Source organism: Ciconia boyciana, chromosome 10, assembly GCF_034638445.1.
Source record: "Ciconia boyciana chromosome 10, ASM3463844v1, whole genome shotgun sequence".
NCBI classification, from domain to species: Eukaryota; Metazoa; Chordata; class Aves; order Ciconiiformes; family Ciconiidae; genus Ciconia; species Ciconia boyciana.
In genome coordinates this window covers 44,618,815-44,642,458 of record NC_132943.1, presented here as the reverse complement: position 1 = coordinate 44,642,458, position 23,644 = coordinate 44,618,815, and the positions used below count along the sequence as shown (strand labels likewise).

Here is a 23,644-nt window from a genome sequence, read left to right as displayed (position 1 = left end):
CAGACCTGCCCCCCTTCAGTGTGCTCCAAGCAACTGCTTCTGCCAGAGCTCTGCACCAGCTCCAGCACTCAGACCCCTCCAAAACCTGGGTGAGATTAACCCAGGAAACAAACAACAAAATCTTAAGGAAACAAACAACAAAATCTTAAGGAAACAAACAACAAAATCTTAAGGAAACATGATTCCTAATCACTTAATCACTTGGAATCTCTTTATTAAAATAAAGAGATTGCAAGCAATTCCTTTAAAACAGTACTCATCTATGAACTTTTGAAAGTTCATGTATTTGATGCCATAAGTGAAGCCTAGTACAAAAAACCCCACTGTATGCAATGCTACCCAGTACTAACATACAAAGTCTGACTGCCCAAAATGCAAGTTTAGACAAACATTAAAGTCACAGAGACAAATATGGGAGTTCAAAAATATCAGACTTAAGCTTGTCCACTTAATCCAATGCAGTCCCTTGCGTGCAAGTACTGGGAAAATCTGCATGACCACATTTATTTTTCAACAAGACCTCTGACTCATCCAGTGCACTGAAGAGACATTGTTCAATGAACAAAATATTGAATAGATTTGTGTTTTGTTTTTTAATTCTTTTGCCAAAATAGAACAGGCTTCAGAGTGCAAAAGTACATGAACAGGAAGGTCATGGTTGGGGGTACTTGTGAAGGACTTACTAGGCTGGCACCACGTGTTCAAACTTTTTCATCCTAAAATAGAAACTCTGTATTTGTTTATACTCAAAATCACCTCGTTCAGGTATGTTACGGTATGAAAAGCCACCTGATCGTAAATTCAGGTTTAGTCTGAGTGTGGATTTATTTCAGAAGTCCCACCAAGATCCCCAGCAGCGCCTCTCGTTGGTGTTCAGAACCTGATGAAGACGCAACAACCCGTACAATGTTTGGGACTGGATGCAATGCAGAAAGCAGGACCACACAAGAATTTAAAAAGGGAGAGAGATGGCACTGCTTGCACAGAAGTCGATATCTTCAAAGATCTGAAACCTGGATCTGGTTTCACCTTGTATAACCTGTATTCAAATAGTTTCCAGATATTTGCAGAATAAAGCGATCTACTGATAAGTTGTTTTCTACTCAATCTCTTGCACTTAAACTGAAGAGATTGGAACATAAAAGTTTCTATATGGGAAACTCATTAGCAGTGAAATTATCCTAGTTCAAAGCAATAGATTTTGACATTTGCCTGCAAAAGCCTTGGCAAATCTAAGGCACCGCTGACATTACCCATCCAAATGCTGTGTCACAGAAGCATTTTTTCAGCCGATTACAAGGTTATGTTTAACAGTAGCACATCAAACTACTTAATGTCTAGACCCACTTTAGCAAATCTGTATGTTTCAGAATAAAGATAAAAATGTCAGAGGATCATGCTAAAAGGCTGCTTGCTTTTTCCTTCAAAGTAAAAGCAAATGGGCTCCCAGGCAACATAAGCGCTCATGGACGGGGATTGCAGATGATGAAGGGATGAATGGCAGCACAAGGGAGAGGGCAACGTAAGGTAGATGACATCCACTCCGTTTCATGTCACAATACTTGCTCCATCTAAGCTTACTCAGCAGGCTATTTGAACTCCAGAACAGCAGTTCACTTATTTAAAAAACAAACAAACCCACCACATCTGTTTCTCAGAAGTGCTTATCAAAATGATTTGCATTTTATTATTTCTTAAGTAACCAATGAAGTCCGAATACTGCATTTTCAGGAAAGCACTACAAAGCTATACAATCAAGATTTACTTTTTATTGTCACCAGAAAGGACTAAGGCATAGCCATCTATCCATACAAATGCCAAAAATGGATTTTTCTGCCTGAAAGTTATGAATCTGTAGTTATTTTCCCCCCAATATAACAGTCACTACACAATACACAGTTAGGATTCAACACCACCTCTTATGATGGTGACTATTTAAATTACCACCAAGACTTTAAAGATTTCTGAGATAACAAGTGAAATGCACTAGCATTTTTAAATTGACACCCCAAATCATGTTTAAATTGTTTGAATAATTGGTTTTAACATTCATAAGACAAAGCCGCTTCTGTTCACGAGAGAGAAATGCTTCAGGGCTCTACAGTATTTTGGACTGGAATAAAGAAGTCCCTACATTGCTAACACAAAAGATACAGATACTGTTAGAGTTAAGGATTTCAAATAGCTATAATTAGTCCCTTCATTTTGACTGATGATCAGAAGACACATTAATGGCCTTACTGCATTTTATAAACAGCTGTGGAATTTTAAATCAATTAAATACCCGTTAATCTAATATGTAGAAGCTGCTGACGTGACCTGTAGAAGTTTCACTTGCCTTGCCCATTCATCTAACTTGATTAGGTTTCTCAAGTTGCACAGTCTCCTCTCTCCAGTCTTAATATGAGGAAAAAAATTCTGCCAGAGCTACTATCCACTTATCTACCATGACTTTTGTTAATTCGTGAGAGCATTTCGCTTTTTACTCCTGGAAAATTTAGACTCTCCAGAGGTCTGCTAAGAGAGCGGCAAAAACCTATGTCCTGAGTTCCCATCAACTTCCCCATTATCCATTAGCTTGACAGATTTAAATAAATCTGGAAAGTAGCCCAACACAATTTGCTCAGAGAAGGTTAGGCAGTATTTTGATTTTTTAACTCCTGAAAAAAAAAAAATCTGTTTAGTGCGATCTTTGTAGTACTACATACATATATTTGTACAAGACTTCTCTTTTGGAAACACAGCTCCTTCTCCAATAAAATTATCTTGGTATACCATTATTAACAGCTCAATTTTTCAGCCAAAATTCTGCAATTTTAAACTTTCCAATATCCCCAATCTGCAAAGCTTTCTGATTTTTCCATGTGTTTTCTTAGTATGTGCCTTAGTATGTATGAAAACAACTGAATCCCAATAATCCTATATTCTCTACAGTTTTGTGACTATATCCTCCTGTGTTTCAGAAATGAGATGCTCCCTTTTTAGCTTCTCTCAGGAACAAAGGCATCGTAGTTTTCCATAATTATCTCTTCAACTTTTTCAATGCATATGACAACCCATAAACCATGGGTTTAAAACACTCAAAAACTGACACAAGTGGATAATAATTTCAAAGCCTCATATATTTCTATTAGATACTCAAGTGTTCTTTCAACAGCTAAACTGATTTACTTATAAATTTAGAAAGTAATTTTAGTTCCCAAATTATGCGAGATATTTAAGGAGTTTAATATTCTAAAGCTTTTACAGTTGCTAAGGTTCCCTCCCCCCCGATATTCGAGAAAGCAACATTATTTTAACTTTCCTCACAGAAGAAGAAAGACTGAAATCAAGAAATTCTGATTACTCATGTCAGCCATCAGCAACATCTCTGAAAAACTCTACAATTCATTGCAACTAGGAAAGAAAAAAGAAAAAAGGAATTTCAAAGTCAATATTCTGCATGCAGATTTTCCTTAAGGTCTTGTTGGTACTTTCTTTGTTGTAAGCAAGAATAAAATTCACTACAAAAGCTACCAGTGAAGTCCCTTCCTGCAGAAGCTGGAAATCAGTAATGTTATTAACATGGCATCAAGATCCAGTGAAATCTACTGGAAACACCAAAAAAAGGTTAAAGACATCAATGTGACATTCTTCTGTCAAGTGAGAGATTTTATATTTATTTCTGTTTTTAGGCCTCACTTTCAACAGCCCTCAGTCATTAAAGGACCTGCTGCTCAGAACCCCTCTAATAAATTCACATGTATTCAAGACTCTTCAAGAAGTGTCATGTGAAAGCCCTGACATCAGAAACTTCCTTGAAAAACCTGAGAGAACTGAGGTGAGCCAACATTTGTTAATTAGCACCTAATTAGGAACTAACACTAGGTTAGGAACTAACACAAGCTTGCTTCAGCATCCTTTCTGAACACAGGTAACTGTTCTCCCGGTAGAAGCACCACTGGCTCTCCCTGTGAACGTGTAAACAGCAACATCCCGAGGTCTTCCCACGCTGTTTTCCTGGCTGTTTGTAAAGTAGTAGCCATCCGTGCAAAGGGCTTCCTTGTGTCCCAAGCTCCCATCTTCCTCGGGTAGCAGAGGACTGCATTTGGCAAAAAGCTGCAGCTTTCTATACAGCGCAAACAAAAAGCATCTCTGAGGTCCATCTGGGAACATACCCCTGCACACTCTTGAAGCCCTTTCCTGCCTAAGATTCTGCAAGCATTTAGTGTAACACAACAAGCATTTTTCAGAAAGAAAAAGAAAGCCTATTTGGAACTGATCCTGGGAGGAGAAAGAGATAAAAGAAAAACTTCTTAGCTAACACTAGCAAAGAAACAAAAACTTCTCCGCTTGCCATGTTTTAAGCTCATCTCCAGCTGTCCTGTCACCTCAAGTCAGAAAGGAATAGCATGCTGCTAGATTTTCCTCTATGCAGTAGAAAAAGAAAGTAGTAGACAAGAGTTAGAGCAAGTGCCAGGCACTGGGCAAAAAGAATTTATGCTGAGCAAGCATTGAGACACTGAAGAAAAAAGAATTACTATTTGGCAAGTAACCAGGAAGAGCCTTTTTACGCTGAGGGTGGTGAAACCCTGGCCCAGGTTGCCCAGAGAGGTGGCAGATGCCCCGTCCCTGGAAACATTCCAGGTCAGGTTGCACGGGGCTCTGAGCAACCTGATCTAGTGGAAGATGTCCCTGCGCATTGCAGGGGGGTTGGACTAGATGGTCCCTTCTAAAGGTTCCTTCCAACCCAAACTGTTCTATGAGTCTATTCTATGATTCAATTCAAGAAATAACTGGAATAACAGTGCCTCCTGGTTTTCTCAAAAACACCCCACTTCAATTTCTTCAAACATTTTCTCTAGTAAAAATACAAATTTATTATTTTTTTTTTAAGGGTCATGCCAGTCAGGTGTAGAATGCACAAACTGGCAATTCAACGAACAATTTAAAAATACTTGGATATGCTTGGAATCAAATAAATCACTTATATAGAAAAACAACTTCAAAAACTGAAGATGAGTCTCAGTAACACCAATTCCCATAATGTTGGTAATTGGATTTCTTTTAAACATAAGTTTCCTTAGTCTTAAAATACAATCCACTTGCATTTACCATTAAACACTTAATGGCTTCATTCCATTAAATGCATATTACTTCATTGCTATTAAAAACATCTACAAATCCATAAAGCTGCAGAAGTTACTATTTTATCACCTGGTTTATCATCTGAAGGTAGTACATCAACATGATCAGTTTTGGGGGTTTTTTCCCCCACTCTGGTCACAATGTAGAAGTGTTGTGCTTACAGAAATATCTGTAATTAAAATAATCCGAACCACACTTTGCCGAAGATACTTCTACTAATTACACACAACAACGTTATTTTCCAGTGAACAGTCATATTGTCCTCCTAGCACAAAACTGGTCAACGGTCTTTATACAGCATCAGTTAACAATTGTACTGCAGTCATTCCACCAAATACGATATCCAGCGACAATTACTGCAAAATAAGTTCTCAAGTTTTGAAGTTCAGAATTTCCCTTATAAAAGGGCATTGAGAACCTATTATCATGTGAGGAACACAATTTTGATATCATCAGTACTGCATGAGTCATCAATCTATCCAACAGTACCCTTCAGTCACCACAGGGAATTCTCTCATACAGATTCATAACCTCTCTTTATTTTGCATTGTCAAAACATTGCTTGTTTTAACACAGCAAGGCTATCTCTTGTTACGATTTAGCCAATGTCACTTTTATTTTCTCACTATCACCAGTTACGGGCTCAGTGAATAATAGCCAGTGATGAAAAAGACATTGGGGGTCAGCAAGGAAAGAATGAATGGCTCACAGAATACCTGCCAGGCATGTATCTTCTTAAGGAAAGTGTCTGAAGTTATAAGACCGAAGTTATAAGACCCCCAGTTATCCAGAAGGGGTCTTAATTCCCCCCCTTATCCAGAAGACCTTATCCACCTATCATACTTTTCACTGCAGGACATAACCATACTGCAAACGTGACAGAGAAATGGCTGTTGAGCTTCATGCACTGAATCATGCTACAAGAGATACCACCTACCTCATTTACAATCTTTGATCTTTATTATTAAAAAAAATCCATGTGTGCATAACATAAAATAACATTAAACGTATGCGCGAATGCCCGTAATTCAGTTTATTGGGCTTCTCAAACCCAATACAGCAACCAACCCAGCAAAGCATGATTGAGGCACTGCAGAGTACAGCTCAAAGTTAACCATAAAGTATCTATTGGTTCGCTTCACTACTTACAAATATCCACTAAAGAAAGGTAAAGCCACCAAAAAACTCATGGGTTATCACTAGCGCTGAAGACTTTGGACAGAGTTGGATAAAATCAAGAACAGGCTCTTTACGGTCAAGAAAAATCTGTTTGTAGCACAACAGTGACCAAAATGGCCTAACCACAAAAGGAAACAACCCAAATAAATAGTAAAAGCAACCCTGATGCAAGAGCTTGCCAAGCAGAAGATGCAATGAAGTGCGGTAGGGCACAGAAGACACATAATGATCACAGGAACAAGTTGTCACATATTAGCTATGCACAAGTTTTGTGTATTTAAAATTATTTTTTCTCCTCTGGATGCACGCCAGACAACACTGGTCCTGCCAGGGGAGAAGGATCAGCAATACAGAGGTTGTATAAGTACCTACTCAGCCACTGAATTTGTCAAATCTTATTTATATAGCTTCCCTTTAAAAAGTACAAGACTTCATTTATTTCTACTATCTACTATTTACTGGTTTTCACTAGGCATTGTGCTCTTCTTCCTCTGTCATCTCAAACCAGCCTGTAAGCTACCTTCATCATCACAACTATCCTGCTATGATTCTGCAACACATAGACTTACCTCAAAGTTTAAGAGCCACACAACTTGCTGGGGCAAAAGTAATACATAGCAGGATTTACAGACAGCCATTTTATTATTTAAAATATTATTTATAATCTTAACAGTAGTGTAAGATTAGAATATCGAGCCATAGCTACAAGCAAATACAGAATATAAGGGAACCCTACAAGCAGAAGTTAACAGCTTAAGATGGACAGAAACTCTCAGGAACTGGGAATCGTGCCAATGCCTCTGCTACAATTGGTTGTGCTTTTGATTATTCCAACTGATTATTCCATTTTCCAAGTAAGAATTCATACAGCTAGTCCGTAAGTAATTTTTTGTCGTCACCTATCCTGGAAAAGGAGAACAAGTGAAGCTCCCTCTGCATCATTCAGAACCTGGTAAGATCTGTGGCCTGTTAGCCAAGCGCGTCTCAGAGGCACATTATTGACAGGGTTAGAAATTATTCCAAGTGGTTCTGGTTTCCTTTCTCTTTCTGCTGGAAAACTATGCATGCACAACCTTCTATTATTAACAACAAGGTAAAAAAAAAATATTCACTTTCACTGAAAAAGGAAAGGGCGATAACCACAGTGCTACCTTTTCTAGACCTCTATGGTCTCTGGAGCTGCCCCTGCCTCCTGCAAACAGCTCTATTACAAGTATTTCCAGCACCCAAAGCTTTTCTTTCAATTAGCAGAACCTAAGCATTCTGAAGGACAGCTGAAAAACACCTTTTGTTAGGAAGGGAAGATTCTCAATGGTCAGTCTCAGGCACTGATAAATTTATAAATTGATGTCCTACAGAAATAAAACCAAACCAAATCAGAACAGTGTCAATATCTGCTAATAGCCAAATTTGAAGAAAACCATGACTTTGCATTATTTAGGCAATAGTTGCTGACACATCTAATCCTGGCATCACAAGTTTGAGAAGTCTTGAAATACAGATATAATTTGTTCTAACCACTTAAAGCTAATCAGAAGAGTGTTGCCTGTTTAAAAATACCCATTTCCTTAACACATTTCTTCATCTGTCACACAATCACATTGGCCACTTACTACGGTAATGCTTTTAAACAGACCAGTTTACTGCATTATTCAAGAAAAGCAACCCAAAACCTCACAAACAGGCGGGAGTAGCTGGAAAGGGAGCACAGGGACAAAGGCACACACCATCTCTACTACTGCTCAAACTGGCATGTCCAGCTACGGTTTCGGATTTGGCCACCACAAAATATATTGTTTCTGAGTTTACCAAACTGCTCAAGGGAGACAAACACAATCAGCAAAAATACAACACAAACCCACAACAGCCAAAGTAATCCTTACCTACTGGAGTCTTCTGGGTAAACTGTAAGTGTAGCCCAAAAGTCAAGTGAGACTATGTGGAGTCAAACTGGGAGGAACTCCAGAGTGAGAGTTCTCTACGTGCAAGCTTATCTAGCAGCAATGCGCTTGCACTAGAGCGGTGGGGGGGACACGGGACGGGACGGACACCTCTAGCTCCTGCTTAAGGAGTGACTCTGGGTTCATCAGCTTGACTGCTAAGAAGTTTCAAGGTCATGAATTTTACTATGCACATGTATAACCCAAGGGCAGTAGAAACAATGCGAAGAGCAAGAACGAGCAATCCCAAGTACAGCCATTGTAATTCACACAACATGTACTACAACCTCAACTAGCTGGTTTGTACAGTTTAAGTTTCTTAGTGATTGTTACTTAGTAAACGAAAACTTAGACAAAAAAATTAGAAAAAGATGCCCAAACCTAAATTCTTGCTTTCTTCAAATATGGTTTATGGGGAAAAAAATAAAAAAAAGGGAAAAATCTTTACTGAGCTCCTATCTCTGGAAACAGTGAATGCTCTTTGCAGATGGAAGTAATTCCCACCAAATACAAATTATACAAAAACATTTGTAATGAGAAACTTAAATGTTGTTAAACAAAATGTAATCGTAAACAAACATTTTTCCCCAGTGATCCTGAATGTCTTTTCCTAACCCTGCCTCCCAGTGTGCTTTAATGACATGAGATGTCTGACATGCTTTCTTTGCAACAAGTTCCTGCATTTTCTTAACATTTCTTATTCCTTATAATGTCAGGCAGAGATCTAACATTGTGGGACTGTTACAGAATTCAGGCTTCATATCAGGAAGCAAAATGATCTTGAAGATAACAAAACACAATAGCATACTTTTTTACCCCTCAGCTTCTTCTCCCTACTTTGTTATGGCATGCAGATTGTTTCTGCCAAAAAGAGGTCGGATCAAAGAACAAAGGTAAAACTCCTACAGTCGTCATGGGACACAGCGTGACACAGTCAGCTGGAAATCTTCCTTGTTTTGTTACCTTGGGATCATAATTACAGAGCTTCAGGATGGCAGAGACCACCCCGACACAGGGGACAGTAACCAGCAGGAGAAGCGTGCACTGCGGCATCACTCATACGTAGCACGCACTGCTACAGCCGCGGGATGGACCCACCAGCGCGTCCAGAGCAGGAAGGTCTGCTGGAGGGTAACGTGTCAGCGTGAACTTGCGAGACAGTGGAGAACCTAAAGCCTGGTGAAGAGGGAAACTCACTGCTGCTTTGCCTGCTACTCCCCCACATTACACGCTCCCACTGTGGACTTTGCGCAGCTCCTGGCGCTTACCAGAATCTGCTCTGCACGAAAAAATTGCTCATCCATAATCCTTATACCATTTACAGGACTTCTCTTTTCAGCCTCACAGTTGTACTGCCGTCCTCCATAGTACATAAACCCTTTTTCGTTGGCCTCCTCCTAGCTATGCCCCTTAATGAAACAGGAAAAAACAGAGCCACAACCCCTAGCCTTCCTCGTCTCCAAAAAAGCTGCAGTTCTCAGACTGCCCTGCTGAAATCTCTCCATGACAGGACAGAGCTGAAGGCCCTCTCGTTATATTCAAACCACCTACCATTACAGGTTTTCAGTTCTCCATATGCTAATAGCTTTTTCAAACCCTATCTGATAAAATACTGAGTGGCTTGTATTTTCCTTGTATCCGATTAATCGCAGCTCTGTGGGACGCTAACGTATTGATCTTGCACCATGATTTATGGGAGTTTTTATATTTCAAGTTTTAGAAGGACAAAACGCTGCTATAACCAGCATGGACAATGTTTCATTCCAGGCTGGATCCAGGACAGCTCTGAAGGAACAGCAGTACAGATACAGGCAGACGCTGAAAAAATGTATTTTGGGTATGGATTCATGGTGCAGCTAAGCTAAAGTATTGGCACCCTCCTTCATCCTTCTCCCCTCAACCCAACCCTTCCAGCCAGCTCTGAGGCCATCTGGCTATAACGTTAAGCCAATTCAACTCACTAAATTGCTTAAAAAAAATACTCACTTTCTCTCATGTTACCTTGCTGCCACTGTACCACAGCATCAGATGGGCACCAGTGTAGCTCAGGATAAAAGCTTGGGGATGGAATTCCCCTTTTGGGCAATGGTTGCTTCTTCAGTTCAGCTGCCTGGTGAAACAGCACCAGAGCCCGAGGATGGACTGAGGCCCCTTCCAGCTCCCTTCACAGCAGCAGCCAGAAAGCAGAGATGCAAGGCAAGCACAAGATCCCCATTGTAAAAACCGAGACTCTCTTGTGCGCAAGATGGGAAATGGAAAGAATGAGCTCCGGCAGCAGCAGAACGGTGCCCCCAAACTTCCTCAGAAAACCGCTACACAAAGGATGATAGGGCAGAAAGGGAAGTAGCAAAATCCCAGTATTATATTTTTTCCAGCAGGAAGGAAGGAGCTAGCTGAACTGATACTGCCCACATATACATATGCACGCGCGCACCCTTCAAACATCCTCATCAGCCTGTTAAGTGTAATCGGCAGTTTCTGCACTAGTGTGGAATATTGCTTTAACAATAAATAAGGAAATGCTACGCTCATCACTTTCTTCTGCAGTACCTGTTCACTTTGAAAGGCATTCTAGGAGAAAAAAAAAACAGAAATGGAAGAAACAAGAAAACTGGGAAAAAGAAAAAACACAAAAATTTGAGCCACAATGAACTATATAATAAAAAGCCAGAATAAAAGATGATTTGCGCCTATCTTTGTAATATTATGACATCAGCTATTAGTATATTTTCAGTGTCCATAAATAGCAAATACTAGAAGAGGCAGAATTTTGTCAGACCGTTCTTGCTGGCGTCCAGGAAGAACACTGAAGAAGTTCCTGCTAGTGAAGGGATGAGGCCCAACTATATTCACCAGCTACAAGAAGTCTACCCAAGTTCTTAAAGGCACATATACAGAGATAATAAAATAGAAACATCTTGACCTTTAAAAGGTAACAACATGACATGGAAGATTAAGTGCTGCTTCTTTCTTCACTGTCTTGTCAGCAAGCTTATCATAGACACCCACTACAGGACACAAGCTTCAAGAGAGGAAAACAACCAAAAAAAAATAAAATCCAAGGAGGTTTAAAAGAAAACAGGTTATTAAAAAGGAATGAATAAAATCCCTTAAAATCAAGCTTGTCCAAAACACTTCTTTCAGACATCAGTGGCAGCTAAGCCCCATCACATCACCTTGTTCCATCTACCCTGGGGTTGAAGAAGAGCACCCATCTACCAGTTAGGCAATAAAAATGGATATTTGCCCATGCTGGATGCTTCTCAATCTATGTATATATTGACCCAAGAGTGAAGTTGACTGAATCCTGACGCAGGGAGGTAATGCACCAGTTAGGAGGCAAGCCAAACAACACTGCATTTTTCAACAGGACTTCAGGGGAGGAGTTGCAACAAAGATGACCTACCTTTGTGTCCTGTTGAGCATTGCTGGGGAAACAATGAGAAAGAAGAAAGGTGGTAATAAAACAGTAAGAAGGTAGAAGGATACGATGATGATGGGGAGGCTTTAACAATTCAGCCACACTTTTCAACTTGGTGCCCTGAATTCTGCATTGCAGAACTGCTTTCTTCAACCTTAGCACAGGAAAACCATATACTTACATCTTACTGCAGACCTTCAAATTTGGGTCTGCGACCATCACTTCAAGAAAACTCAGGAGAATGCAACAAGTTTATGCTTCCTTGAGAGCTACAAACCTTGTGCCAAGAAACTGTCAAATACCTATTCCAAGGTAAATACACAGGTTCTTTGTAACCAAATGACTGTCATGTAATCAGAGAGACTGAAATATTTTGCCTCTGTATTTGCATACAGGTATAGTAAGATAATCTTTCTTCCAGTAGCAGAACTGGGCGATACATCTGTAACTCAGCGGTACAAAATGTCATCAAGCTGGCATCTTGAATCTCTGTGCCATACTGTTCTTCAGTCCAAAAAATGCCCATAGCCCTTCACCAATAAAATCACATTTCAGAAAAATAGTTTATTCCTTTAATTAAAACAAACAAACAAAAACCCCCCACCACAACCCAACAGCATTATAACTAGCAAATGGGGAAAAAAAAAAAAAATCACTTGACGTTCTCAAGACCAGCAGAGCTTGGTTTAGGTTTGGGGGGAAGGATAGGGAGGTAGAACACTGGACAGTGTTCAGTGTTAATTTTATAAGTCTATTTACTTCATAAATACGTGCATTTATGATTTTAAGAGAAGCTTACTTTTGCATGAGGACACCTGGAAGAAAATGTATTTCCTTTAATTCTCTTAAAGTAGAGGCTGCCATCATACTCCTGCTCCTCGCCAGGATTTAACCTTCCTTGCCAAAGCAACATACAAAATAATAACAAGGTTTAAAGACCAGCCCTCTACCACAGAACAGCTGAAGCTGGAAAGGATGCCTCAAGTTCAACCTAGTTCAACCCCCTGCTCCTGCAGGATCAGCCAGAGCAGGCTGCTCAGGATCACATCTAAAGAAATCCTAAAGGAATTTCTGACAAACGCTACCCATGTCTTAGCTAGACAAAGCCCAGCATTTTACAGTTATCATTACTGTTGCCATTCGCACCAGCAATGAATTAAGGTATCTGCCAGGAACAGACCGAGCTGCCACTTACGTCTTCAACCTCAATCTCCAACAACTACAGTCGACCATTCAATGCAGAATTGGTTCTGATAGATATGGAGAGTATTTTATATTCTCCTACTCAAACACAGGGAAGAGAATAATTTAAACACTGGTTAACTACAGCAGAAATCCAAAATACAAAAAAGAACCCCAACCACCTAACTGGTCGAGTCTGAAATTCTGCTTTGATTGGAAAGAAAGTTAATGACCTAGCACTCCCAGTTCTCCTGGTTGGGCATCTTTTGTTTCCTCAAAGTGATAAAGACAACAACACAGTAGAGTTAGTCCTTTTTTTGTAAGCCTGTACGTGCAATCCCATCACTCATTAAGTTGGAAGCCACAGACGTCAAAATAAGATTGGATGTCCTTATGTCTTCTGCAGATTCTCACTGCTCACAGGACTGTTTTCATTAGAAGTAGCTAAAGATAAAAAGCATAAGGATGCTGTCAGCTAACACAAAACACCTTGCTCATCCTCCCACGTTCCAGAATGTAGGAAAAAAAAAGGGAGGGGGGGAAGGGGGGCAGAATAACACTGATGGAAAATGAATGATGGGGGAGTGGGTTACAGTGGGAGAGGGAAGGTGCGTTACAGATGAAAACCATGCTCAATTGTATGATTCCACTGCTATGACAGAACTTTCCAGCACGGCTGATAATCTTTAAGGCAAACCCAACAAGAGCCTCTGAAACAGCTTCACATTACCTTCCAGAAAAAAGGGGAGGGAGAAAAAAAAAAAAACAAAAAAAAAACCCCAAAAAATTCTGCTCTGCTCATCCAGCACATCAGATGTGGTAGGAAAAAGAAAATGGGTCAATTTGTTTTTCTCTCACAATGTAGAAGGGTACATAGGACTTTGAACTCTTCACACCATCTATGTTAACTGCCACCTCTCTTAAATCCCTAGTTTATGAATTAATTCTATTGAGGACATCATAAGGATAATAAACTCAACTATAGTGCATTCTCACAGGTGAATGAGAAGTGACGGTCTGCCCCCTTTTTGAGGAATAGGTTTTTCACTTGAAAAAAAATTAAAGGGGGGTGTGTGTAAAACAAAAGACAGTAGAAAAATGTGTAAAATTGGTTTTCACTGTAGTAATCCAACAAACACAGCTAACAAGAGTCTCAGTTGTCACTGTTACAATTACACTAATGTGATGGGATAACTCTGAAACATCAGGAATGGTCCCGATTACAACATCTCACTCAGTTTAGAAACATACCTCCCACACATTCTAGACCGGACACCTCAACCTTAACAGCCACTGTCAGCAACAGACCCAACTGCACCGTTGTAAACCAGCACAAGCTTTACAAAGTAACGTGGCTGATGCACAGAATGGAGGAGGACAAAAACGTATAGGAAAAACAGCTGCTGTCATGTCAGTGCCAGTAGCCTGGCTCAACAGAAGCACTCCTATATAGCAATGCCTCTCCCCTCCACCTCTCCTTTCTTCTCCCACTCTAGCAGCAAATTAGTTCATGGTCAGGGCAAGATTCAATGCTTGACCAATCTTCAAAACGTGCTGTGGCTGAAAGGACCACAATGGATGGAAGCATGCTGCAGACCAGCTGTCTACCCACCAGCCACCCAGCTGGACTGTCTTTATGTCAACAGACATGTAGCCTTCAAATGAACTTCAGTCTTATCCTGAAGCAGAGTAGGAAGATTCTGAACCCACTTTCGGAGAGAAAACGCCATTCTTGATCATACCAAGTAAAGATGCTATTTCCTTTTTACAGTTTAATAGCAACGGTATCATTAAAGTTGTCATAACTGGTAAGGGAAAAAATTTTCATTCCAACCATCACCTTATTAGACAAGTTAATTTGTGTTTTCTACCGTAATCAGGAAGTTTTACGTGGAAAAGAAGGGGGCTTTAAAAGCAATCTAGTTTTCAGCTGCTGCTGTTATTAAAAGAAAATTTAGTTGTGACCAGAACACAGGTTCAGAAAGCTAAAGTCATATGGCGCCTGTTCTTTAATGGCCTGGACTAGCTGACCAGTCAAAGCAATGGGACAAGACAGAGCAACGACAACCCGCTGGGCAGCTACTTCACAGCCAGCCTGGCAATGGCTGCAGGTGACTTTGCATCCCCCAATGCCATCAGCGAAACGGAAAGGCTGGGACAGCAGCTCCGTCCAGCAGTAACAGCTTTTGCCCATGAAGCTCCAAAGCTTCACCAGCTTTCCACAGCAGGCAAGAAATCTGCTTGGACATAAACAAAAACACAGTTTGGGAGCAAAGGCCTACCACAGTGAAGCCAGCAGCTTTAATCTCCTAGAAGATATCCTCGAAGACAGCTGTAACTGGAACTCCATATACACATTCACTGTGTCCATTTCAAACAGCAGCAAATGAAATCCTCCACCTGTTAAAGGCTACAAAAAGCCCCCCTCTTCCTTAAATAAATGAATCTCTCCCTAATCATAATACATGTATTAAACAACATAAACCTAAGAATGACGTGAGTTGAGAACGAGCTTAGAGACCCACCAATCAAACACTGGACTCCCACAAGGTCAAGCCATTATAACTAGATTCTCTGAGTATTTCAGGAAGGTAATGTTAGCTACATCATTGCGTAGTTTTACAATCACAGTCTGTCAAAGCAAAACCAGTTTAAATACAGGCACATTTTGATGAAAAGATTCAAATATGCTTGTACCCATATAAGGCACATTTGAGTTGTCTACCACTTGTTGGCTTATGTACAATATAGCATTAAAGCAGCCAGTATTCATAAAGACTGCAATAGTACGTGACAGGGCTGGCAGAAAGAGCTAGCCTTGTTCCATCAACTCATAGTCACCAACAACGAGCCCTCAAAGCCCTTCTTTGGATACCTTACATGACCAGAATTAAAGGATCCCTTGTGTACAGTAACCATGAAGCTTGCAATGGCAACCACTCCTTGCCACAAGACTGTTTTATAATAAATAAATTAAAAAATAAATCAGAAGCCTGCTTCCCTTCGAACATTGCATGACTATTTCAGTCACAACCTGGACCTATGGATACAAGCTAGCCTGAAGGACATCAGCCAGTCGCTTCCCGAGCCCTGCGCCGGGTGTAACATGTGAGAACAAGCTTTGTAGACTTACTCAGTCCCCACGGGCATTTGGCAAACCCCACATACTATCACACAGCTAACAGTTTCTGTTGGAGAGGCCCAGAAATTAAGCAACAAAGATGCTGCAGGTCAAGTTTCACAGACTACGATCCACTTACCAAACATCTGTCTCCCCAATTCCAACAGTTCTTCTCACTGACAGCCTCAGATTATATTTATTTCCAAGTATTAAAATGATAGCAGAAGTGGTAAACAACTGCAATCTGCAGCCATACTTTTTGAAGACTTCCGTAACAGAAAACTACCACTTTAAGACCAGGAAAAACTTAACACTCAAATACCATGCTTTATCATAAGGATAACAGGTTAAAGTGTGTGTGTGCGTCTCTTCCTCATCTGATTTCACTTACAGTATTTTAATAGCACATCGATACTGCTAGTGTAACAAAAGCAATTAAATTAAACTTTTCAGCTCTGACCGCTACCTTTATTTTTTATAAGAAAGGTGTTCCGCCCAAAAAAAGTATTCTGCTATCAATTTCTTTTTAAAAAACCCAACCAGACTGTTCGTATGGGCTAATACTGGCTAGTAGTTATTACAAAAAGTATTTGCTGGAGTATAGCTGGAATATCTGTAGTAGCCAAAAATGTCAAATACTAAATGCCTTTAATTTTTTCAGGAAACCCTTCTTAGCTGACACCTTCTTCCACTCAGCTGTATGCATTACACTACCTGCAGTACCTCAAAACTCGCCAAAAAAAAAACCAAAACCAGACAAAGCTTCCTTGTCACACATGCCAATTCTTCCTTTCTTAAATGGGAAATAAATAATTGGGGTCATAATTATGTGAGAGCGAGCCTTCTGCCCAGGCAGATGTGAACATCTCCTTGGGAATCAGAGCAACCTGCGCATCGAACGCTCCATCTAAACCGCCATGCTTTCCACTGAAAATTAACCAGGCTCAGAAGAAACTTTGCAGCGATGTGTTAGGAGATGAAAAACACAACACCCCAAATAAACAGCAAAATCAAGTTTTAATTAAGACAGTGAACTACGTGACAATACACTTCTATCTCAGGACTAGTTCTGTAGCCTGTTTGATAGAAGCCATCAAGAAGAGCATTTCCCATCTGGCAATCAGTAGGGTCATGGAATAGATTTGGACTAGAAAAAAAACATTTTCAGCCTCTTCACAGTAGGTAATTCCTGTTAAGAGTTTCATCTCAGTTCCAAAATAAGCCTGACCTACAAACTCCTAGGAAACAGAAGAAAAACCAAATCCATATATTTAACGTTTAAAGCTGATCAGAAATTCAGACAAAAGAGGAAAAGCATTGTAATATTCGCACGCTGATCAGACACCTGAAGGTCTGTAAACCCACATTTTTCTTTCCTCAACTTTTATGTAACGTTTACTGAATGCAAATCACACGGTATGCATCCAAATGGCCCAGGCTCAGCAGAACCTCATAGCAACAAGTACAAAAAATTTCCAAGAAAAGAAACACGTGTAGTCGTATGTTCTTGTACGACCCTGAACTGCTAGCTGAGGGGACTACCACCACGAACAACTCTAGAAAACAAAGCCACACAAGCTAACACCAGTGGGATGGTCCTCGTTGCTATAGCTATGTATAATATGGTTTTATCTTTGACTACTTCTACTCCTCCGTAAATTGCCCTTGGATTAGAAAGGAACAAGCGAGGCATCTTCCTGCACAGATGACCTGGAAGAAGCAAAAGATGACCCAATTCCACATCCCCTAGGCTTAGGAGAGTAAAAGTGAAGCTGCTCAAATGGTGGAAGAGCAGTGCCTAGCGCTCTTCAGAAAGAGGTCTTTAAACGTCAAGATTTATTTCTGCCAGAGGAAGGGTTTCATGACCTCTCAAGCTTTTCTCTCTTACCCAAAACATGCACCTTGTTGCATAAGCCAGCAAATTATAGCTATGTGCCATAGAAAAATCTGTAGCAGAAAAGCTGGGAAAGCTCTGAAAAGGAAAAGGATAAAAATGAGGAGCCTTTTGCACAAGAGAACAGTCAAAAGTTGTTTTCGGGCACAGCTTTCAAATAAGACGTGGTTTTCATGAATGGACAAGTTACACAAGTAACATTTGTGTCTAAACGAGACCTGCTCTTCAAAATTATCATACCTTAATGAAAAGCAGTGTACAAGTACATTTAGGTACATAAGAATATACACAAACATATGATGCACTGTCATAAAACAGGTACAGGCTTTAAAAGAGCACATTGATGGCTTTCCTACAAAATCTCCACTTCAGATTGGATTTTTTTTTTTTTTAAAAGAGGGGTTTATAACCTTACTTCTCTTTCAGAGCACAGAAGAAAAAAACATTTTATAGCGACGAATAAAAAACTAAAGTACTGGACTTTCATAGCATCGCTTTCATGCTTTTACAGAAGATCCTGCCAGGCTGATTAGGGAACTCCACATCTTTCCATTACATCAGAAAGCTGCAGCATCTTACCGTCTTAAGGTAAGAAAGCTTAGTCTACAGCTCAATCAGCTGCAATTCAGCTTAGCTTCCAAGCATCATCTCAAAACTGTCCTTCTCTCCCAAAAAGGTTGTAGCAGATCTCCTAGTTTGCACTAAAAGATTCACTAATTTTTTTTCAGCAAGAAAGAAATTACAGTGTTGATACAACAAAGCAACACAGCAGCATTGTTCTAGGGTTTCTTTTTTACCCCCAACGATTATTTTTCTAGTACATGAAGAATACAAAGAATTGTCAATCAAGAGATTAGGATCTTGTAGAATTGGAAGGATCCATCACACCGCGTGTCACCAGAATTGTAACAAGAGCTCGAGTTCCCTCCCCATCCAAAATTCATCTAAGCTGAACACTTTATTTGGGATTCTGACTTGTCTTTAGAAAGTAGCAAGGTACTCTGTCTTCATTTCTCTCTACATCTAAATGCAAACACTCTTCCCAGCTTTCACTATGATAACCTGGGGCAAAACCAAAGGACGTTTTTAATCATCTTCCTGATTTACCTATAGGTGAAAATACTGTAATCAAAGAGAACATATGTTATTCCTGCCCCAACATAGCATACATATTTCAATTAAAGTACACATACAAAGTAGAAAGGAGCTTGCTCTCAAGTTTCTTCTTTCCTTTTCCTCCCTTCACACTTCCTCTCAGATTATGATAACATCCTCCCAAGTATGACCTTCTCCAATTTATAGCATATTCAGCATAAATCCCCCATTAAATCTCCCTGCAGTCCGTCTGTTTTTACACACATGCACACGAAAGCCTTTGTTAAGGCAGAGGTCAGCTACAACATCCATACACGAAGAGCAGAAGAACACTATACATACAGTAAAACAGCTGCTGAAAACTTGAGGAAGTCGTTGTCAGCAGCAGCCTTCCACTATGGGCTGGAATCCGCTCACATGAAAAGAGGGAAATAACTGACAATCTCTACAGGTATCAATTTACTTATTCGAGAAGAAGTAGAGTGCTATGCAAAATACGTATCCACTTTACATAGATTAAAATGCAAGTATCTAACCCTAGATCACTATTCCTTCCTCTCCAAGGAAGCAAGTTCTGAATATTAATGACAGAGGGGTCCATTAAAAGCAGCATATACAAACTTCAAGTGATTGCAGAACACGAGCACGTAACATATTACCAGATGTTGAAGAACAACTGCCCGCAAATACTTTCAAGGTGTTTAGGCAAGGCAGAAAAGGAATCGCACCTTAGATCAAAGATCGCGCCTAAGATCATAAACTGAGTCTTCAGAGCGGTCAAGAAGTTTGAGCTAACATTATCACTTTATCCAATCACTTAATCCAGCAGCTGTACAGCAGTACAAATTTCAGTATCAGATGCACTGCACTAAGACAGTTCACAATCGTTTCAGGCATTTTACAGATTTAACACACTGCAGACCCATACATAAAGAAAGATTCCATGGTTAAACAAACACACAGTCAGGGCCTACACAAAGAGGAGCCAACCCCAGGATATCCTGGCTGATCGGCAAGCACCAGCAGGCACACACGCAAGAACCGCTGCACCAAGCGTGGCCGCAGTGTGAGAGCACGTGGGTACCAGCTGCACGCTACCACAGCTCACAAGTCACAGGAACTCCTCTTGCACAAGCAACAGTACGTGTCAGGTACTGCTTCCTACCGCTCTGGCAGGCATGCAGTGACAGGCTAAACTTGAACAAAGTTACTAACCCTATACTTTCCTCCTGCACCAAAGGTTCCATGCTGGAGGCGAGGACAGCCAATCTGTGAATCATTTCCTAAACCACGACATACGTCAGCCAGCACACGAAGGTGAAATAACCCCAGGTTTGCCCACCTGAACATACTGATCTGAAAACTGCAACATCTAGGGAGCAGATTGAATGCTCCTACCCCGGGACCATGGCACTAACAGGTTCTTAGCTCCTCTATTCCAAGGTGCAGCTTGACAACACAGCTAGGGAAAATGCAGTGACTAACTGCTCCCAGAAAACGCTGCCTCGGTCTCCTCCGCCCCTTGTGCACTCTCCCACACCAAGTGCCTACACCTGCCTGTCTGCAGGGTGGGCCACACCAGGGAACCAATATGCAAAAAAAAACCCCCAATCCTACCAAGAAAACAAGTATAATTCCCACGGGGGCCACAGAAGGACTGTTACCACCAACCACAAGCCTGGAGGTGGAAGGAAAGGAGCCATACCTTTTGGGGGCAGCAAACCAACAGATGGGCTTAAGTATATTGCCAAAGTGAACCTCAGCCTGGTGCTCCATCTTTGCCACCTCTGACCAAGTGCTCGTTAACTACAGAAGTGGAGGGAATGTCACCATATTCCTGCCTTGAAACTTCATGTACAAGAAAGCATAAAAACTTTGGGAATTACAGAGAGATGCCAAGCAAGAGGTTTAAGATTTTAGTTACAGTTAGGAGTAAATATAAAAAAAAAACCAAACCCAAACTGGTATTTTCAGAGCATCCAGCTGCATACTAACTGACCACTTCAGTGCCAGCTCAGACTGAACGGAAAAACATCTCACGGCCATCTCAAAACGCCTCTGAAGGGGCCTCTACCACCGCTTCCCCCCAGGCGCCGGCGGCAGAGGACGCGGGGCGGCTGGAGCCGCCTCCCCCCGCGGCGGTTCATCAGCCGCTGCCGGCCAGAGGGGTCCCGGCGCGAAGGGCGCAGGCCCTCGCAGTCCCGAGCCCGGCTCCCTGCTGAACGCGCCCCCCCACCCCGGCTCCCCTCCGAGGGCTGGCGGCGGGAGGGGAGCCCCGGGGGGGGGGGGGAGCCGGCGGACGACGCTCCCGCCGCCCCCCAGGCGCCTCAGCAGGGACCAGGCCCCCGCCCCGCCCCAGGCGGACAGCGGAAGAGACCCGCGGCCTTCCTGCCGCGGCGCCGGCCGGGCCGAGGCCCCCCCCGCCCCGACCGCAGCCCCCGGCCCCCCGGCCCCGGCCCCGGCCGCCCTCACCCTCCGACAGCTCCAGCTCCAGCTCCGCCAGGCTCTCGCGCACCTCGGGCGGCAGCGGCACCGCCTCCAGGGAGCAGCCCCCGCGCTCCGCCGCCATGGTGCGGGAGAGGAGCGAGCGGGCCCCGCCAGAGCCGCCGCCCAGCGCTGCCGCAGGTGGGGCCGGGGGCGGGCAGGAGGCGGGGGGGAGGGGAGGCAGCCCCGGGACGGGACGGGACGGGACGGGACGGGACGGGACGGGACGGGACGGGACGGGGCGAGGAGGCGCCGCGCCGGCCCTGCCGCCCCACGCAGCCGCTGCCGCAGCCGGGGACGCGTGCCGCGCGCGAGGGGCGGGGCGGGGCGGGCGCCAGGGGAGGGGCGGGGCGCTCCCCTCCTCTCCCAGGCCGCCTCGCGCGAGCCGCCCCGCGGCGGGGAGGGGGCGCAGGGGCCCCCTGGCGGCGGGAAGCGGCTGCTTCAGGGCGAGGCGAGGCGCCGCCGCTGAGGGGAGCGCCCCGCGCCGCCCCGCCCGCCCGGCCCTGCCGCGGGGAGCCGGAGCCCGCGGGGCCTGGCCCACCTCAGCAGTTAGCGCCAGGGCCCCACCGAGAGCTCCCTAGGAGCGTGCGCCCTCCGGTGGTGAGGGCAGGGAGCCCCGGGCCTGGGGAAGGCCCCGACCCCCCCGGCCCCCCTGGCCTGGTCCCACCGCTTAGGAAGGGCCTCAGCACGACCCGCCCTCTCTCTCATCCAGCTGCTGTCCTTCCCCTGCCCTGCCTGCTGGTGCTGTGTCCCCTTCTGAAAATACCGAAACTGTACTTTCTCTGTCTCCCCTCCCCACTTCTCCCAGCAGAAAATAAGAAAAATGACCGAGCCCGAGACCCCGGGGCCCATCCTTCTCACAGCGTTTCCCAGGAGGGGGCACGGAGATTGTCATGGAGCAGAATTACACTGTGAGTACGTGGAAACACGAGAGCCTGGATGTAACGTGGTGCTTGGGCCTGCATAAACTAAAAAAAAAGTGTCTTTTCTAAAGACAACCACCTTTGAACGGCACTACGGGGACCAGCTGGAAATGTTTGTTTTGGAGCCTGTATCGATGCAGTGGCTCATCCCAGTTTAGCCACAGGTTCCAGGGTGAACGCGTGGCAGGACACCAAGGCGCGATCTTCCTCTGGCATTTCTGCAGCCTCCCAGAGACTCGTGCAAAAGCTAATCCAGGACCTTGCCAGTGGTCTTGACCACAAGGACTGCTCCGCCACTAACAATAACTTTCCTGGAGCCAGAAAGTAGGGAAGAAATCTGGCGAGAAGTTTTCTACCAACAACTACTTCTGTCAGAAACAGCTCTCCCTTTTGGGGTGACCATATTTGTGTTGGTATCACATGTGGGGCAGGGGCAATGCAGCCCTCCCAGGCATCCGAAGTAAGCATTTTCTCTGCACCTTCTCCTCCTGAGTGCAGTGCTGCAGAGTAACATGGCTGTGGCACCGCGCCTAGTATCCCTGTGGACCCTGCTCCTGAGATGGCAGGAGAATGACAGAGGCTGAAGAGTTTGTTTATTCTGAAAACAGGACACCGCGCTGCTGAGGAAGCCATCATGTGAATGCTGTTCTCATGCACGTACATGACAGGTATAAAAAAATCACATGGGTTTCACATGGGTTAGCGTGGATTCACATCACACAGCACCCCAGCATCCACAGTACAATACAGCCTTCAAACAAGGGAGCAGTTTGGGGCTGCAAGTCTCCAAGCAGCAAGAGATAGGATGGCATTCATGTTTGCCAGCACCATGTTTGCATTCTGTGAAACGTGGATCGATGGCATAGCTCAGTGTGAGACAGGCAGACATTTGCATTAGCAGATATTCCAGGTCACTGGAGCTGTGGGAGAATCTCTACTCATGCCCATTCAGGGAAGATTACCAAAAAATTACTTACAGGATTAGCCACTTTCTGTTCCTGTTACCTACAACCAGTCCTTGCTTCTCCTTCCCTTCCTTCTGCTCCTGCTCTCTCTCCTTTCCCTACTGGTCCCAAGATGCTTCAGCCTCTGATTTCTCTGCTCATACGACTGAGGTCAACACGTCACAAGAGAGCGCATCCTGTATGACTGCCCTGCCGAGGGCACAGACGCACCACACCAGTACTTGGAAAGCCACGCTGTTCAAAACTCGGCTTTGCCACCCCACGCTGGGCAGAAACATTTCTGCCACCGTGCTTCCACTGTCCTTCAGGGCAT

The 23,644-nt window shown here is 43.2% G+C and overlaps 1 protein-coding gene across 3 annotated transcripts in view; it reads right to left on the bottom strand.

The window, feature by feature from the left end:
- Nucleotides 1-21,767, bottom strand: part of DIP2A (disco interacting protein 2 homolog A) — a 131,058-nt gene extending 109,291 nt beyond the window's left edge. For 2 of the 3 annotated variants that reach the window (XM_072874148.1, XM_072874150.1), the window contains exon 1: nucleotides 21,432-21,656. In XM_072874148.1, the coding sequence (XP_072730249.1) occupies nucleotides 21,432-21,528 (97 nt within the window). In that variant the 5' untranslated portion in view covers nucleotides 21,529-21,656. Of the gene's footprint in view, nucleotides 1-21,431; nucleotides 21,657-21,684 lie in introns of those variants that run through there. The other variant, XM_072874149.1, reaches the window with a different exon arrangement.
- Between the last annotated feature and the right edge of the window lie 1,877 nt (nucleotides 21,768-23,644).